The sequence below is a fragment of the Lampetra fluviatilis genome, chromosome 39, assembly GCF_964198595.1.
Source record: "Lampetra fluviatilis chromosome 39, kcLamFluv1.1, whole genome shotgun sequence".
Classification (NCBI taxonomy): Eukaryota; Metazoa; Chordata; class Hyperoartia; order Petromyzontiformes; family Petromyzontidae; genus Lampetra; species Lampetra fluviatilis.
The window spans coordinates 10,959,896-10,977,100 of NC_136313.1; the positions used below are offsets into that span (position 1 = coordinate 10,959,896).

At 48.5% G+C, this 17,205-nt stretch overlaps 1 protein-coding gene across 1 annotated transcript in view; it reads left to right on the forward strand.

Moving 5' to 3' along the window:
* Positions 1-17,205, forward strand: part of AMACR (alpha-methylacyl-CoA racemase) — a 49,516-nt gene that overhangs the window by 17,415 nt on the left and 14,896 nt on the right. The window contains exons 4-5 of the mRNA XM_078874715.1: positions 5,213-5,373; positions 13,136-13,322. Of these exons, the coding sequence (XP_078730841.1) occupies positions 5,213-5,373; positions 13,136-13,322 (348 nt within the window). The remainder of the gene's footprint in view (positions 1-5,212; positions 5,374-13,135; positions 13,323-17,205) is intronic.

The window sequence follows — 17,205 nt, forward strand, 5'->3', positions numbered from 1 at the left end:
AGTCATATCGGGGAATTTTTAACCAATATTTTACCAAAACACATTGGTTACACACACCAACCCGCAAAGCAACTCCTGGCTGCATGCAATCAACCGAATGAGCGACGCCACTTGGCGCCAATTTACGGTCTCATCACCCTTAACATCTGAGCCACCCACAACGGCGTCATCGCGCACCCTCATTTTCAAAAAGCTCAATTACCTATAATATACACGCAATCTCGTGTGCACAACACCCATACAACCAAATTTTTGGGTCCCCCTCGAATTTGTTACCAATTTCCAAACAGGTACGCACAATTAATAACAATCCCAACCCAATAGTCAACCAATGCATCGCACCCCATAACCGTACAGAACGGTGTAACAGCACATGCAGTCAGCATATCGCGATCACACGCGTACATTTAAGCACAATAGCAAGCAGATCTGCAGGCAACCAACACACCATTAATCCTGTCGTAACTTTGCAGCAACAACACAAATATTCTCTCTTGCAAACAACTACATCGCACACAGCACCTCGTAGCACAATACACCAAAAAATATATTTTTCAATTAAGCCCGTCGCACACAGTAACCCACGAGATGGTACAGCGCAGGATACCCGACGCTCCCGAGTTAATAATTAACTTCGCCATCAAGATAACAACTCCACGCCGCAGCGCACACACACTATTTGACACTCAGCAAGCACAGCAGACTCTCCTTCCATCCTCAACACGCACACATACACACTAATTGACACCGAGCAACAAGCAAATAGCGCGTTCATCCAGAAGACACACACACACAGCCCGAACCGCGCTCCGCACGCTCGAGACATGACAAAAATCGCCCCCCGGCACACGAAAGATGGGTGAGGTGTGTGTTAAGGCTGGGTGCGTATCGTTACGACTCGCCCGGGGCTGCAGCAAGCAGAGGACGGCAGGGTGGTAACTTGAGACGCCTCGCAGAACTCGTTCGGCGACTTGACTGCTCTGTTGTCTCGCACCCGAGCCAGGACGGTGTTGGATCTATGCCCTGTTTTCCGTTATTAATATTAAGAATAATTAAGAAAAAAAAACTATTTCTCTTTTTATTATATTTATATATACCTTTTAATTAAATAATGAAAACAACCCACTACAAACACACCAGGAATCTGTGAAACGGCCATTAAACTGGTAAGAAGTCGGTGACAGAGAGGTCATAGACATCCAGATGGACAAAAGATGTATGGACTAACCTCCCAAAGACATCTGGAGATGTACAGATAAGGTGCAGAGCAAACAACGGTTGAAACTCGCGTTTTCTTAACGTTTTCCTTACCGAAAAGTAGAAACTTAACATAGATAATTAACCAACAAACAATAATTTTATTATTAGTAATTCCCTTATATTCACCGCATACATATTATTTAGAAGTATATGTTTCCTATCTACACGACCTTCCGAAAAACTAAAGAGTACGAATTCCAGAAAGCTTAAGTGCATAGTACACTTAACCTCAGGACATAAAAAAATTAACTCAGAATAAAAACACCAATCTCTTGAGAACTAAACTTGGCGAAGCCCAAAATAATAATGTGACGAGGATCATGACGAATATTCATTAAACATAGACGAATGATAACCCCGATACCAAGACCGAAGGAACTCATAAAATATAATTCAAGAATAAATGTAACACACAGCACCACATAAATGTATTGCAAACATCTCCTCAGCCACCTTTGTCTTCCAGCAGGGCCTGACAAGCAAAGAGGGAGTAAAAAGGTCACAAGGGGCGGGGGGGGGTTTGTGCTGACATGGTTTGTTTTCTCTCGCAAGGGTCGCGGGGGTGTCTGCTTTTTCTCGCTCTGTTTGTGTTTTGTTGCCCGCTCGCAAGGAATGCACAGAAGGGAGTCACGTTTTGAGTTAGGCACGGGCGCACACAGCGAACAGGCAGTCTGGGTTGAGTCGTGCTCAGTCTCGCAACTCGGCTTGCGACGCGGTGTTGCGACGGGGCTCGCAAGAGAGGTGTGGCAGTCGTGCCTCAAGGAGAGATGGGACGACGAGACGTCGTTAAAGTGACAGTCTGAGAGCAGTCTGGGTCGAGTCGTGCTCGGTCTCGCAACTCGGCTTGCGACGCAGCGTTGCGACAGGGCTCGCAAGAGAGCGGGGGCAGATCGTGCCTCGAGAAGTGATGGAACGAGGAGGGGTCGTTCGAGTCGCAGAAGTCTGAGTTCAACCTGGGTCGGGGCTGGGTTTCAGCCGTGCTCCGGCTGGCGGAGCGTCGTGAGGAAACGAAACACCGATGCCGATAGCAGGTGTCGCTTCTCGCAGAACGAAGTTAAGTGCGAGTGAAGCTGGCAGCTGCACGAACAAGGGAAGCACGGAGCAGAGAGAGTGACGAGCGACGACAAGCAATCAACCTGTAAAAGGGCGGAGATCGCCAAGCGTCGACCAAGCGAGCAAAGCAGAGAGCGCGAAGCAGTGGAGAAAGCCTGGTCAAACGGCTGTGAGGAGGAGGACAGCGCTATTGAATGCGCCGTGTGTCTAATACACACCCAGATCAACCAGCATCAACCAAAACCGACTCGTCATCCCGCAGTGGAGAAAGAGAGTCAAAGTCTTCCGAGCGCCACCGAGCGCCACCGAGCGCCACCGTGCGCCACCGAGCGCCACCGTGCGCCACCGAGCGACAACGAGCGACCGAGCATCTTCAAGGACAGCATCGTGCCAACTCGTCGTCCAGCAGTGGAGAGAGAGAGAGCGCAAGAGCAGCACAACTCGGACGTCACCGGGCGTCACCGAGCGTCGTGCCAACTCGTCATCCAGCAGTGGAGAGAGAGAGAGCGCAAGAGCAGCACGACTCGGACGTCACCGGGCGTCACCGAGCGTCGTGCCAACTCGTCATCTAGCAGTAGAGGGAGAGAGAGCGCAAGAGCAGCACGACTCGGACGTCACCGGGCGTCACCGAGCGTCGTGCCAACTCGTCATCCAGCAGTGGAGAGAGAGAGAGCGCAAGAGCAGCACGACTCGGACGTCACCGGGCCCTCACCGAGCGTCGTGCCAACTCGTCATCCAGCAGTGGAGGGAGAGAGAGCGCACAAGCAGAGACACGCAGGGGCTCGCGGCGGCCACGCCCAACCCAGAGAAAACTTCTGGCCGCTGTTTGTATCCTCCTACACCACACAAGCTAACGACACAATTAATATTACGAGGGGATAACGCACACACAGCACGCACACGAATAAGACTAAAAAAAAAATTATCTTTGCGTTTCAAAAAGGGTTGCCATTTCGAGGTGGTGCGTTCAATATCAACTGATCGTGCAAAGCAGTTGCTGTCGTCGAGTTACATGAAAAAGAAATGTTTTAGTCATTCATTTTCGTTAACTACATAATCACGCCAATGAAGAAGTATTTTTAGTCATTCATTTTCGTTACTGCATAATCTTGTCCATGAATTTATTGACGTATACTTGCTTTCGCATACTAGAGTGTCATGTGCTTGTTTAGAATTAAAATTTCTTAATACCAACTGTTCGAGTGCTTCTTTCCAAGTCCATGCAAAACTATCTTATTCTTGATAACTGTATCCTGTGATGAGATCTGAAACTGGAGACCTAAAATAATATAAACACACTAAGATAATCAGTAAATGTTTAATCGACGATAATCGTGTTATCCTGATTGATATAACTCTGGATAAACGAAGCTAAGCCTAATTATCACAACTGCACACATTAACATAACCGCAAGCATCCGCATAAATTACTACGCTTATCTCCGCGATTATCATAATTTATGCATATAATTACACACATTATCATAATTTATGCATGTTAATACACACATTAACATAATTAATGCGATTTGCGCATTTTTTGGAAAATTATTAATTTTTATTATTTTTATCAAAATTTCATAACCCGACACATACAACAACGGGAGAGCTCCCGCCCCAGCAGCTGCAGCGTCGGCGTCCTCTCCTCGCAGCTCCTCCTCGCAAAACAGCAGCTCACAGCAGGCTGCTCACCCCGCGGCACCTCCAGATGGCAGCGCAAGGCTGCCTCCCCGCCGCGATGTTGAAGATGGCGGCGTCTTCCCGCCGCGGTGAAGACAAGATGGTGGCTTCCCGCCGTTTCTCCCCTGCCACGCCCAAGATGGCGTCTTCGTGCCGCGTGGCAGATGGCGCTGGCAGCGCAGGAAAGGCGGAGGCCTGCAGATCACCACCGGGCCTCCCCGACGCCGTCCTCGGCGTGGTGAGCTCACACAGTTGCGCCAGCACGATTTTCAAGGTCTCCAGCTGCGCCGCCATCTGTCTCCATCGTAAGTTGGCGTCCTTCGGCGCAGACAGGTCCACCGACGCGGCGACATCTTGCTCACCCGGACCCGTACTCGTTCCAGCACGGATCTCCTCTTCCATCGCAGGCAGATCCACCGTCTGAGGAAGGTCGTCGTCGTCGGATGATGTAGCAGATGATGGTGCAGGAATATTCTTTCCTCTGAGCTTGTTTGACATGCCGTTTCACTTCTGACACCAGTGTCATAAAGGACTCGATCCTGGGTCTGTCTCCGTTGTCCTTTATTCGGGTTCTTACACCTTTCCCACACGGCCCTCGCTCAGAGCTCTCCCCTTGGCAGCTCCATAGCTGCCCTCGTTCCCGTAGCCTCCACACCTTTGCAGCTCCGCTGCAGATCCCCTGTGCAGTCCTCCGGCTGCCCTCACTGCAGCTCCACCGCTGCTCTCACTGCAGCTCCACCGCTGCCCGTCGTTCCCCCGCGCTTGGTCACCGCTGACCGACGGTGCCAAGTCTTACTCTCCGTGTGTGTGGCGATCTCGCCACTCCTCGACCTCCGCCCTGCGTGGCCTCACTCTAACTCTATATCCCACACTCTCTCTTCCACCCCGCTGGCTGGCGCCGTCATGAGCCCCTCAGCCACCAGGCTGAGGCACGGCGACCACCCAACGTGGTCTCCACTCTTCACTCCCCCGACTGACCCAGATGTCTTCCTGTCTCCCCGCTATAACATCTCCCCCCACGTGACCCTGACTCCTCCCTCTCGGATCGTCACATCCGACCCGCCCATTTACGCCCGCATTACATATGTATGCAATATTTGTGAAATGTTTTAAAGTGGATTTGTAGAGGGAGGGGAATCTTTCTGCTGAGCTGGAGCTTCTCGCGTGGCGGTGGCTGCGTCATAATATTGTGTGCGGCCGTTTCTCCTTGACCCTGCAGGCTTGCTGTCCATGCTGGGGCGCCAGGGCGAGAAGCCCACGCCGCCTCTGAACCTGCTGGCGGACTTTGCGGGCGGTGGGCTCATGTGTGCCATGGGCATCACCATGGCCATGCTGGAGAGGAACAGGTCTGGCCTCGGGCAAGTCATCGACACGAGCATGGTGCGTACTTCCCCGCGTAATTTACATTTTTGCCGATGCTGCTGTTGAAAGGAAACTGAGCCCTGTCGACGTTGTGCTCAGTGTTGGTGGTGACGTGGCCCCTAGCAGTGGGGCGTTCGCCATTTGTTGCAGAGGTTCACAGCTCGTATCCAACTGCTGTCCTGATTATTACTGAGGGTATATTAACCATTAAATCCTACATACCGTTTGTTTGACAGCAGACATTAAAGATCCCCTGACTTCATTCACAAGCTAACAATGTGTAACGGTGACAAGGTCCAAATTTGGCGAGTAATTTTTTTTACCACAATATACTTAATCGAGATTATACCTTGCATTCATCACCCCCTACTGGCATACCAATGCCCCAGGTGTTGCAAATTAGACTATCCTGGTTTCCTGAGTTTGCACCCATTTGAACAAAATAAACTAAGTATTTGGGTTGGACTTTTGTTGAGTTGAGAATGGAGGGAACGAGACCAAGAGGCACGGCCAAGGAAGGAGGTGGAAAGTTGGTGTCATATAGGCCTAGGAAAGGAGAGAAGATCACTGAAGAGTGATGAAGACAGCAGATGGGAGGATATGAAGGCAATGGGAGATGTTGCCCTCCAATCGACTTGGATGTCTGGATACAGACTGATGATGAGGATGATGATGAACATAATGATGATGATCATAATGAGCCTCGTGTTGTGTGGTGGCCGGGTGGCCTAGTGTTGGGCTGGTGTTGCATCAGACTGCCTATCCCTGCCCAATATTTACGTCAGGATTTTTATTGTACATATGAATCAAATTTTATGTTGAGAAACCTTTTTCACTTTAGTTTTTTTATTATTGCATTTATTCCTTTCCCCCAGTGAAATATGTTTGCATACTGCATCATTTGTTTTTCACATTCGGTTTCCTTTGCCAAAGAGACCTTTGCTTGTATGGGTTCTCACACTGTTTAGAAATGAAATCTTACTTGTTCTCTGTGTAGTGTAATAGCGCCGGCTGGTGGGCAGCAGCAGCAACTGTGGTAGACAGACAATACACACACCGGTGAGCGTGTGCACAGGTGTTTTGGCAGGGCGGAGGAACTGGGGCAAGGGTCACGGAGGACCCCGTCTGGAAGTCCCTGGAACCTGCTAGTGGGTAGGATAAAAGGAACCGAGAGCAGGAGCTCGAGGCTGCCGGTTCTGGGATTGGATTTGTCTCGTCGTTGCTGTTGTCTCGTCACCGTCGTCGCTGCCATCTTCGCTTGATATTGCGCTGCCAGATAGTTGTTGGCTGTCTCAGTCAGCGCGTGTTGTGTATAGGCGAAGTTAAGAGACTGTAGAGAGTGTGCAGGCAAGACCATGAATGTTCTAAATATAATAAGGTGCCTCCTACAAACCTCGTCTCCGAATCACTGACACTACATCTGTATGAGGGTAAAAGTGGCACAGTGGTGAGCCCACTGCTTTAGGAACTTGGTGACCTGAGTTTGATTCCTGACTCCGGCCACTTATATAAGTGGCGAGAGATATTTGAACCGGTCTTCGACCCTCCTCTAACCACCGTCACCAACTCGCATTGACCAGCTTCATGATTAACATAGCATGGGAATACCTTCATCCAGCAGTGGATTGACAAAGGGGCTGTGTTTCGTTTATGGTCCTTCCCTCGAACATCAGATTGGCATGGTTGGCTACATACGGTGCGAAAGAAGTTGAACGTACATACATACGTAAATTGTGTGACTTTAATTCTGTGATGCACGCAACACGAGGGGGGAGTTTTCACGTTAAATCAGCTGCGATGTGTGATGTGCCTTATGCCCACTTCACATTCCCACGTGTAAAAACACGCACCAAGCAATGTCCTGCATTGTGCAGCACACACACATTCCCATTTGCCTACTTCACGAATGTCAAGTGAGCATTGCTATCACACTTGTCACCGTGTTAATGACTGAACCATCTTGCGACCAATATCCATAATACAGGTTTTGTTTGGTTAGATCATGTAAATATATATGTGTCGTTAAACCCACTGCCACCCGACACAGCCAATTAGTAAGGTTTGTCACGCAAACAGAACATGCCAATTCGTTACTAGTATAGTGTAATAGCACCGGCTGGTGGACAACAGCGGAAACTGTGGTGGACAGATAGTACACACGCCAGTGAGGGTGTGCACGGTGTGTGGGCAGAAGGGAGGAACTAGGGTAAGGGTCATGGAGGACCCTGTCTAGAGGCCCCTGGAACCTGCTAGCGGGTTCAAGAAGGGAGGCACGGTGAGGGCGAAGCCAGGCCGCGCTGGGAGCATAAAAGGACCCAAGAGCAGGAAGGAGCTCGAGGCTGCCGGTTCTGGGAATAGACTCGTCTCGTCGTTGCTGTCGTCTCATCGGCATCGTTGCTAAATGCCTCCGCTAGATATTGTGCTACGAATGATAGCAGTTGGCTATCTCAGTCAACACTGTCAGTGTTAGACGGCTAGTGTTATGTACAGGCTGAGCTACTATGGAGAGTGTGCGGATGAGACCGTGATATTTGTTCATAAAGAAAGTGCCTCCTAGAAACTCTGTCTCTGAATCGTTGACACTACACGAGTATAGCACACCGGTGTGTTGGAGAATAAAGCCACAACATTTACAATCTGATTGTAAATGTTTATCTCGTCGGCGAAACGTCGTACTCATTGTAAATGTTGTGGCTTTGCTCTCCAACACACCGGTGTGCTGTACTAGTGTAATAAAGGACTCTCTCTCAGATGTCGATCTCCGTTGTCCTTTATTGGGTTCGTAGAATCTCGTTACCACGGCGTCCTCGCTCAGGCCCGTGTCCCTCCCGACGATCTCTCCACAGCCACTCGGCTGCTCCGATATGCAGTCTCCCTGCTGCTCCGATATGCAGTCTCCCTGCTGCTCCGTTAGGCAGTCTCCCTGCTGCTCCACCTTGCAGCCACACCGCTGCTCCGCTCTCTAGCTTCACTGCTGCCCCATATACAGCTAGCCTCCCACAGCCACTAGCTCTCTGCGTCTGACACCGATGGCTGACGGTGTCGACGTCTCCCACCACGTGGCGACCGCGCTACTCTCTCTGTCCTGCCCAGCGTGGCCTCCTCCTGTTTCACTCCGTCTCCACTCCCCCTTCCCCTTCCGGATCTCCCCCTAAATCCTCTCTCCCACGTGACCCTAACTCCACCCACTCCCCACGTGACCCAGACTCTGCCCCCCCTCAATCCTTGCTCGCATTACACTAGTAACAAATTGGCATGTTCTGTTCACGTGACAAACCTTACTGATTGGCTGTGTCGGGTGATGGCGGGTTTAATGACATATATTTACGCGATTGAACCCAAAAAACCTGTATTATGGATAATCATGTTTAGTTTTGTATATTTGCGCTGTTCATTCAAATTGCATCACAATCGCCAAAGAACCACAGACAAGCTGGTAGGTAGCATAGAGACAGTGAGCCGGCGCCACCAACAATTTACCAAGCTCTTCGGTTCTCTATATATTAAGATGTTTGCAGCCAGTTAATGAGTGTTTATACATGTGTAGTGTAGTAGAATGACACTACTGTGTTGGCTCGGTATGGGGGCTGTAGGCGGATGTCACGGAGGTCGTGTCAGACCGTGACACTCTGCGTGAACCCAACAGGACACGTGACCGGATAAAGGGGGGCCAGGGGCCCCAGGGGGTCACGTGGTTGGGGGCTCGGGCCTTCCCGAAGGATCGGAAAGGGGGGTGTGGCCTAGGGCGGGGTGTGGACGGAGAGCTGGGCTGTTCTGCTGGGTCAACTCTGGGATGAAGCCACCATCTACGATCCTCGGTCTCCGGTCCAGTAATGTAGTATCCCCGTGTGTTAGCTAAGTTAGGAACGGTGGTTACCACCCTATATTGTTATCCTGTTAATGTTAAGAGTTACCCATTGTGTTTAGCTGATAAATGGTGTTGCCTCGAAAGTTCCAGTGTGCGCCTGAATGTAACCCACGACACATGTGGGAGGAAACCGCAGCACCCGGAGAAAACCCACTGTGCGTGGGTGCAACACTCTACAAGAGTGGCCCCTACGCGAGGCAGGGTATGGCACCTCAATGACCACAAGAAGGGAGGTTTGCAATATTTATGTGATCTACCAATCCTTGCTGCCTGCACAGTGCTGGATTACAGGTGTGCGTAGCCACCACCGCCATGCTATCGGTGTGAGTAAACCAAGCCGTTTTTAGCAATGTGGCCAGTTTTTAATGAAGTAAGTCCCAAATACAGTGAGGGAAAAAAGTATTTGATCCCCTGCTGATTTTGTACGTTTGCCCACTGACAAAGAAATGATCAGTCTATAATTTTAATGGTAGGATTATTTGAACAGTGAGAGACAGAATAACAACAACAAAAATCCAGAAAAACGCATGTCAAAAATGTTACAAGTTGATTTGCATTTAATGAGGGAAATAAGTATTTGACCCCCTCTCAATCAGAAAGATTTCTGGCTCCTAGTTGTCTTTTATACAGGTAACGAGCTGAGATTAGGAGCACACTCTTAAAGGGAGTGCTCCTAATCTCAGCTTGTTACCTGTATTTAAGACACCTGTTCACAGAAGCAATTAATCAGATTCCAAACTCCACCATGGCCAAGACTAAAGAACTCTCCAAGGATGTCAGTGACAAGATTGTAGACATACACAAGGCTGGAATGGGCTACAAGACCATCGCCAAGCAGCTTGGTGAGAAGGTAACAACAGTTGGTGCGATTATTCGCAAATGGAAGAAACACAAAATAACTGTCAATCTCCCTCGGCCTGGGGCTCCATGCAAGATCTCACCTCGTGGAGTTGCAATGATCATGAGAACGGTGAGGAATCAGCCCAGAACTACACGGGAGGATCTTGTCAATGATCTCAAGGCAGCTGGGACCATAGTCACCAAGAAAACAGTTGGTAACACACTACGCTGTGAAGGACTGAAATCCTGCAGCGCCCGCAAGGTCCCCCTGCTCAAGAAAGCACATATACATGCCCGTCTGAAGTTTACGAATGAACATCTGAATGATTCATAGGACAACTGGGTGAAAGTGTTGTGGTCAGATGAGACCAAAATGGAGCTCTTTGGCATCAACTCGCCGTGTTTGGAGGAGGAGGAATGCTGCCTATGACCCCAAGAACACCATCCCCACCGTCAAACATGGAGGTGGAAACATTATGCTTTGGGGGTGTTTTTCTGCTAAGGGAACAGGACAACTTCACCGCATCAAAGGGACGATGGACGGGGCCATGTACTGTCAAATCTTGGGTGAGAACCTCCTTCCCTCAGCCAGGGCATTGAAAATGGGTCGTGGATGGGTATTCCAGCATGACAATGACCGAAAACACACGGCCAAGGCAACAAAGGAGTGGCTCAAGAAGAAGCACATTAAGGTCCTGGAGTGGCCTAGCCAGTCTCCAGACCTTAATCCCATAGAAAATCTGTGGAGGGAGCTGAAGGTTCGAGTTGCCAAACGTCAGCCTCGAAACCTTAATGACTTGGAGAATATCTGCAAAGAGGAGTAGGACAAACTTCCTCCTGAGATGTGTGCAAACCTGGTGGCCAACTACAAGAAACATCTGACCTCTGTGATTGCCAACAAGGGTTTTGCCACCAAGTACTAAGTCATGTTTTGCAGAGGGGTCAAATACTTATTTCCCTCATTACAATGCAAATCAATTTATAACATTTTTGACATGCGTTTTTCTGGATTTTGTGGTTGTTATTCTGTTTTTCACTGTTCAAATAAACCTACCATTAAAATTATAGACTGATCATTTTTTTGTCAGTGGGCAAACGTACAAAATCAGCAGGGGATCAAATACTTTTTTCCCTCACTGTAGCAACGCAACATTCTAAGTTTTGGTTCATATTGTATCACCTACACGGGAGTTATGTTGTTATGGACGGACAGACAAACGGAGCGCAGAACAGAGAGATGTATGGATGGACAGCTAATTCAAACAAACTCTCAGTCCTATTAGGTAAGCATTACAAAGTGTGTAAAATTCATACTCATGAGTTTTGCTACAAAGATCCATGTTACATTATACACTAATGTTAAGGATTCGTCCCAATCATGTGTAATGCTTCCGTCTTTCTACCAAATGGCAATCTTTTGTGAATAGTCAATCAACTGCTATCATGCTCCCATTCATTGTTTGATATGACGTCTTCAGTCATGCATCTATCAATCAGATTCTGGGAAAAAATAATGAATATAAAATACCATGATAATCTACACATGTTTAGGCTGTCAAAAGGCAATTTACATGAAAAAGTAATCAGTGCATGTTACCGCAATTCCATTTGAACCAGAAAAAGGACACTCGCAAAGAAAATGGAACAGGAGGTGAACAGTGTACAAAGACACTTGGAAAGGTGCACGCTGGGAATTGCACTGAGAGACATGAAGACGGAGTGCATAGATTGGGAACAAATAAAATTAGATGCTTGATATTGGCTGTTTAAGAAAATAAGTCTTCTTGGGCAGGATGCATTTCTGGCTGAAGAACAAGGTATTTTGGAAAAGACTGGTAATGGAACGGCAGGCCACCCACACCTTTTGCATGTGACGTGAGGGGTGCCAAGTGTCCTGCCCCCTTGGCTGCTCTGTCTTCTTGTAGAGCAGCAGTGGCCAACTGGGCGTCTTCCGACCCACATGCGGTTCTTTAATCCACCACATGCAGTTCTTTTGAAAGGGCATAACATAGAACACGCTTTCACAGTAGCAAAAAATAATGAATGTCTCCCGTGCTGTGCCTAAAACTGTCAATAGAAATACACTTGGCTCTTTGCAGAACTCATGGGTAATTTTTGGCTCTTGGTCTGTTACAGGTTGGCCACCCCTGTTGTAGAGAGATGCAACCAGGACCGGATTATGACATAGCTATGTCAAGCTTAAGAGGCCCCATCGAAGAATACCTCTATATTTTTGTCATATCGGAATGAAAAAAAACATTTTAGAGAGTCTTTTTTCCTCGTTTCCTAAATTTTTCAACCGATTATGTAAAACTTGACACTTCATATCAGATATTTTTTTGTATATTTAAAGGCCCCTCATAATGTGAGCCCCTAAGCTCTAGCTACATGAGGGACCTTCCGACTACAGGTGGTTTTCCATCGGCTATTTGTCCAGCCAAGCCAGAAACAAACCGTTAAACCCTGGCCTCCCATCGGATTCTGGCTGGGGGCCAAGCAGGGCCAGGGGCGGGGTTAATAATTTCCGTTATACATATCACTATCTGCACGCGACTCGACTCGTTTATTGCAAGTAATGTCAGCAGCACGGCTCATGTCCTGCAGTGGGAAAATAACCTGGCGCCTTCTGAGCCACATCACCATGGACTCGATTGCACAGTGTAAGAAAGGAGATATATTATTTGGATGATTTTGCTGCTGTAAATTCCAATGTGGTAAGCGATCTCGTTGCGCTATCATTTATGGGCAGGTCACTTCTGAAAAATAAGCTAATAGTTCGGTGGGCTTTGCCTGGAAAGATAAAAATAGTTTATTTTATATATTTTTTTAAGCGATTTGTTTACCTTTCCTATATTTTGCACTCCTGTCGTGTTTTTGTATTGCTTGTTGTAGCGCTCTGACCCGCCCCTCCTTGACATCTGTGAAAACTAGCTACATAGCTCATCGGAATCCCCCAGTATAAATATATATTTTGATTCTGATAAATCTCTCCCAAGTCGGTCACTGTGGGACGACGTCACTTGGGGGCCGCTGTCTCACCTCACCTCCTGTCTACTTTGCGCTCCCGGGCAGGTGGAGGGGGCGGCCTATGTGGGCTCATTCGTGTGGCGCACGCGGCCCGCGGGCCTGTGGGCCCGGCCTCGTGGAGAGAACATGCTGGACACCGGGGCACCCTTCTACGACACGTACCGCACGGCCGACGGGCAGTATGTGGCGGTCGGGGCCATCGAGCCTCAGTTCTACTCCGCCCTCCTCAAAGGTCTGCCGTGTTTAGAAATCCTCGGAAGTCCGGCACTACTAGAACTACTTCTTCTTTTGTATTGCATTTCAAAAGCAACGGAATTTATTTGTACGCATATACATGTTTACTTGTGTACGTTTGCAGCCGTTATGCCAATCCACTGCTGTATTGAGGGCCTCCCCATGCCGTGCGGGTCTTGGGGGTTCAATTACCATACTTCAGTATGTTGCTCAATGTGGGATGGTGAAGGTGGGGAGCATATATGTTGGAGTACAGTACACCAATGTATTTTATGCACTGTCCCATGCAACATCCTTTAACACCCATTTTATACACGGTGATCACCCAGCCAAGAACTAACCAGGCTCACTCCGGCTTAGCTTCTGATATTTTGATGCGATTGAGTGCAATCCGGGTGATTTGGCCAAAGGCTCCCATTCCATTTGTACCTCCTGAAAAAGTGTGTATTGGGGCAATGACTGCAGTGCAGTTACAATCACGCGACTCCTTAATCCTGTACTGTTATCGGAGGTGGCCGTGCCAGCCTTGTGCAGTAGCCCAGCACTTGTGTCCGTGGAACCCAACTGAGAGCTCGGAGGATTTGTCAGGGCATCATTATAGACGTAAAAAAAGACTGCATTTTTATACAGGGATATCAAGAGCATCTGCCTGGCGAAATCAGCTCTTGAAAATTGTACAGATTTCTCACCCGCCGCCACCCCCCCTTGGCTGTGTGCCTCGACGGAGGCAATTTATTGACTCATTTAAATTCCTGGCGAAATTCCTCGTGGGAGAGAGGTCTCTGGGTCCCCCGGGGGCACGCTCACAAGTGGGACGAGAGCGCGTGCGGGTCAGACCAGGCGAATCGGGTTTTGCAGGAAGCCACGGGGGAGCGCAGAGCCAGCGGCGAACCCTACGCCCCGATTGTGCGTGTGAAGGAGGAGGACCGAGAATATAGCGAGCGAAGGAGCGATGCAGTCGGCGCCCGCGTCTAATTGGAACGTGTCAGCGTGCTTTGTATGACCGTGTGTGATACGTGGGTTATGTGCCGGCCGCCCCCGCTGCCGGGGTTTTGGCACTCCCCAACCCGCCGTGGTTAAACCTCCCGCTAAGGTCGCGCCTCATGGAGAAGTCACGATGCTCTCAATTAAACAGCGTCAATGGAGCATGGGGGGGAAAAAAGGGGATGCAGAAACTGTGACTGAAAAGTGCTCGGGAGCGGCGTCCACCATTTGAAACACGAGTGTGACAAATGAAAAACACAAAACAAGATGGTAATCACTCGCTGACACGATTACCATCTCGTTAATCGCCCACTAGTTTTCGGGTTGTGACATTCATCACAGCCCAGCAGTGGTGCGTTGGCTGCGTGTTGCAGCGGTATGTGGTTTCGAACCCGGCAGGTCGCTGTGATTATTGCTGCAGGTGTACTAGCCGTAATTGCACGCCACCGGCTACTCGGTGGATGTTAACCATGTTGTGCCGGTGTCATGGTCTACATTTGCCAATTGAAATAAATTACAGGGGTCCCCCTAAATACGTCGCCCCGATGTACGTTGTTTCGCACTCACTTTGCCGACTTTCTGAGGAACACAACGTAACATTTGTTGAGGATTAGTAGCGTTAGTAGACTTAGGATCTGGCACGAACAATAAACTCTGCCTGCGGGAGTGCGATCCGTTGCTTGTTTTAAAATTAGCTCTTTTGTACGACGTTTCACTGGAGATCAGAACCGGCATCTTCAGATATTCGCAAAAAGTCAGGTGATTGCCTGCAACTTCATTGACCTGGGTCCTTAAGTAGGTCTCATTTACGTCATCAGACCGGCCATGACGTCATCACACCACCCCTGCAGGTTAACCGGATATTGGAGTTGATTGCATATTGATTGGTTGTAACTTACAGGGTTAATTAGTGTAATAATAGTTGATCGCAGATTGCTTTTACGTACTTTACAGGGTTCATTCGTCTAATTAGGTAAATATTTAATTCGTGAAAATAGGCTATCCTTAATTACGTTAAAAATAATAATTGAAATGTATAATGCGCATTCCACCCTAGGATCCCAATGCATAATGCAAGAAAAGTAGGAAACAAAAACAAAACCAGAGCAATCGACCAAACTAAAGAGTTGGTCAAGGCCTATTTTAGTGGTAAGTGAAGACGGCGCTCTGGCCCCATGACGGCTCAGGGGTGTAGCGTGCAGCTCGCAATTGGAAGGTCGAGAGTTCAACTCCGAATTGGGTCTTGACTTATCCCTCCAATGTCGTCCCTTCGGGGCCAAAGAAACGAGTGACATTTAGTGAGATAGCCAACAGTGGTCCTACGGAGGGACCCGCCGCCGCCATAGGAATGTGGAGTTTCTTCCGTTGGCTCTGCAGCACTGTAAAGAGGAGATGAGCACCGATGCCTCAGTGCTCACTTGAGGCAGGAAATCATTTCCATTTTTTGCATTTTAAAGTCAGTGTTGTGTTGAATAAAATAATTATTGACATGCCATTGCACGATAGTGGGAGTTAATTTATGTCTCTTCCTTGAATAAATGTCTGCGAATTTAGTTAAAACAGCTGGCCCTCCTCGTTTGATCATTTCCACACTTATTTCAATCTGGTACAGGAGTGTTCCAGTTTGTTCATGCTGTGAATAAGAAAATATCTGCATGAGATTGCTTGATTCTCTGACATACCTCGCGAGATGGTCCGTTTTGCTAAAGGCCACCGTTAGTAAATATTCAATTATCGAAGTAGTGCTTTCTTTGACCCATCATTTATGACACCTGCAATCACGTATGTGTTTTGTGCGATAATTTACATTACCATTATTTCCAGAATGGTTTTACACAATTATGCGTCTTCGATATAGTTTGTCTGTATTCTTTCATGATGGTTTTTTAATCAAAATTTTTACGTATATAGCAGCATCAATCATGAAAATCGCATCTCAAAAACACTGCGCAATTTGTAACGCAGCGCAATTTTTGCACAGATGAGCAGGGAAAACCACAGACAAGTGGGAAGGCGGCCAGAACCGGAGCTACCAGCAGTTGCCCAAGCTCTGTGGTCTTATTTTGATGTGTTTGGCCAACTCCATTAATAATGAACACCGCTTTCCACAGGTGTTCGTTGTGCGGGGTGGTCGTGTAACGGTTAGCGTGCCGCACGAGCTCGACGACCCGGGTTCGATTCCCACTCATGGCCAACACTAGTGATGATTATCTGACCCGGTCTCGGGCTTCCCGTAGCTCGACTCGGCCTCAAATGAGTACCTGGTGCAGTGTGTAAACATTGCCACTCGAGCAATAAAGACGGCTGGGTGTGGTGCTGGTCACCCACCCCCTGTGCTGTGCCGGCCTTCATAGGTGCTCGCTAATAGAATTTGCCCCAACAGTCTTTGAAGTCTATATGGGGGATCTTTATTTCGTTTATTTGTTTTAGAAAACCAGAACACATGGAGAAAACCACGCGTGCCAGGATGAGGTCACACTCAATCTCCTCTACAGATGGACTACCAATGGAAATTAATGTGCATTCCATCCTAGTGTAATAAAGCTCGTTGAGGCAACTTTTGGATTTCGTCTTTTATTCAACTTATCTTACAGTTTACTCCACAATGCTGATAGGCAGCGTGAGAGGGACAGATATAGAGAGAGAGACGCACTGCCACGTGGCAACTCGGAGCCCCGCTCCCGCGTGGCCTCCCCCCTCTGTCTGTTCCCGTTCTGACCATGAGTCGTCCGTCTCCACCCCTATTTAATACCCGGGTCACGTGGTACGTTTCCGCCAATCCTCGTTAACCTGCATCGAATCTTTCAGGCTCCCTCGTCAGCTCCCGGGACCACGCCCCTGACTGATCTCCCCATTGGCTGAGGCCAAAGCCAGCAGAACCAATCCTTATAGCTGTC